The sequence below is a fragment of the Bombus impatiens genome, unplaced genomic scaffold (assembly GCF_000188095.3).
Source record: "Bombus impatiens unplaced genomic scaffold, BIMP_2.2 scf_0377, whole genome shotgun sequence".
Taxonomy (NCBI): Eukaryota; Metazoa; Arthropoda; class Insecta; order Hymenoptera; family Apidae; genus Bombus; species Bombus impatiens.
This window is the reverse complement of record NT_176796.1, coordinates 763,838-764,754: the sequence shown is the minus strand read 5'-3', so window position 1 is coordinate 764,754 and position 917 is coordinate 763,838. Positions and strand designations below refer to the sequence as shown.

The window sequence follows — 917 nt, the reverse complement described above, 5'->3', positions numbered from 1 at the left end:
GCAGCAGCCGATCTGGAATGCGTGCTCTGGTCGATGCTCTCAGCGAGACCAGGCCCAAGTCACCGGCCAGTCAAGTAGATAATGACGAGCCAATAGAGCTAGCGCATTATCCGGACGCCATGAAACCTCCTCCTGGAACCAAACCGCCGATCGAAAGAGACGATTTCCCTGCCCCACCTTATCCCTATACAGATCCTGAGAGACGTAGGCGATGGTCTGACACTTACAAGGTATTGCCGCGGACGCCACTTACTTTGTAAGCTTTCTACGTGTTTTATTCTCGATTCGACGCTTCATCCACGATTTCAGGGTGTACCTGCATCGGATGACGAGGACGAGGTGGACAACAAGACGTATATAAAAGAGGTGGAGGAGAAGCTAAAGAAAGAACAGGACGAGCTAAGTAAAATCGACACTGGAATAGCGAAGGTGTTCTTGCAAGATCGTGAAAAGGATCGGGAAAATTTGAGACACAAAGCCGCGAACGTCGATCCAAGAAACGCATCGAGAACACCATCGGCTGCCAGAGAACCGACTTACAGATTACGATACGAGAGTCCGGTTGGCGCTTGTAAGTTATCGCGATTCACTTTTTAGCCTCTCTGTATGCCCCGGTGCTCGTACTTAAATTGCATAAATGTTTTCGCGTAGCGCCATCGAGAAATATAGATCACGCCCGACCGTGGGAGGACGACGATGGTTTCAGTTACAGATCGAGTGTAGGACCCAGCTATAACGGTAAGCTTCTTTCAGATTCATATTGAATCTGGTCGTCGTTAAATATTTATATATATATATACATATATATCTCATGATCGTTTCATTAACATTAAGTGATAATCTCATCTCATACATGTCCACACGTTCGCACATAACACTAACATTTACCACTCTACCGTTTAATGCAACATCGGCTC

At 46.6% G+C, this 917-nt stretch overlaps 1 protein-coding gene across 16 annotated transcripts in view; it reads left to right on the top strand.

The window, feature by feature from the left end:
- Window positions 1-917, top strand: part of LOC100740827 (actin-binding LIM protein 2) — a 33,016-nt gene that overhangs the window by 24,596 nt on the left and 7,503 nt on the right. For 15 of the 16 annotated variants that reach the window (XR_004461806.1, XR_004461807.1, XM_012386099.3 and 12 more), the window contains 3 exons: window positions 1-230; window positions 310-571; window positions 652-738. Coding sequence is in view for 14 of the 16 variants with exons in the window: in XM_012386099.3 (XP_012241522.1) it covers window positions 1-230; window positions 310-571; window positions 652-738 (579 nt within the window). In the remaining 2 variants the exon portion in view is untranslated. The remainder of the gene's footprint in view (window positions 231-309; window positions 572-651; window positions 739-917) is intronic. The other variant, XM_012386095.3, reaches the window with a different exon arrangement.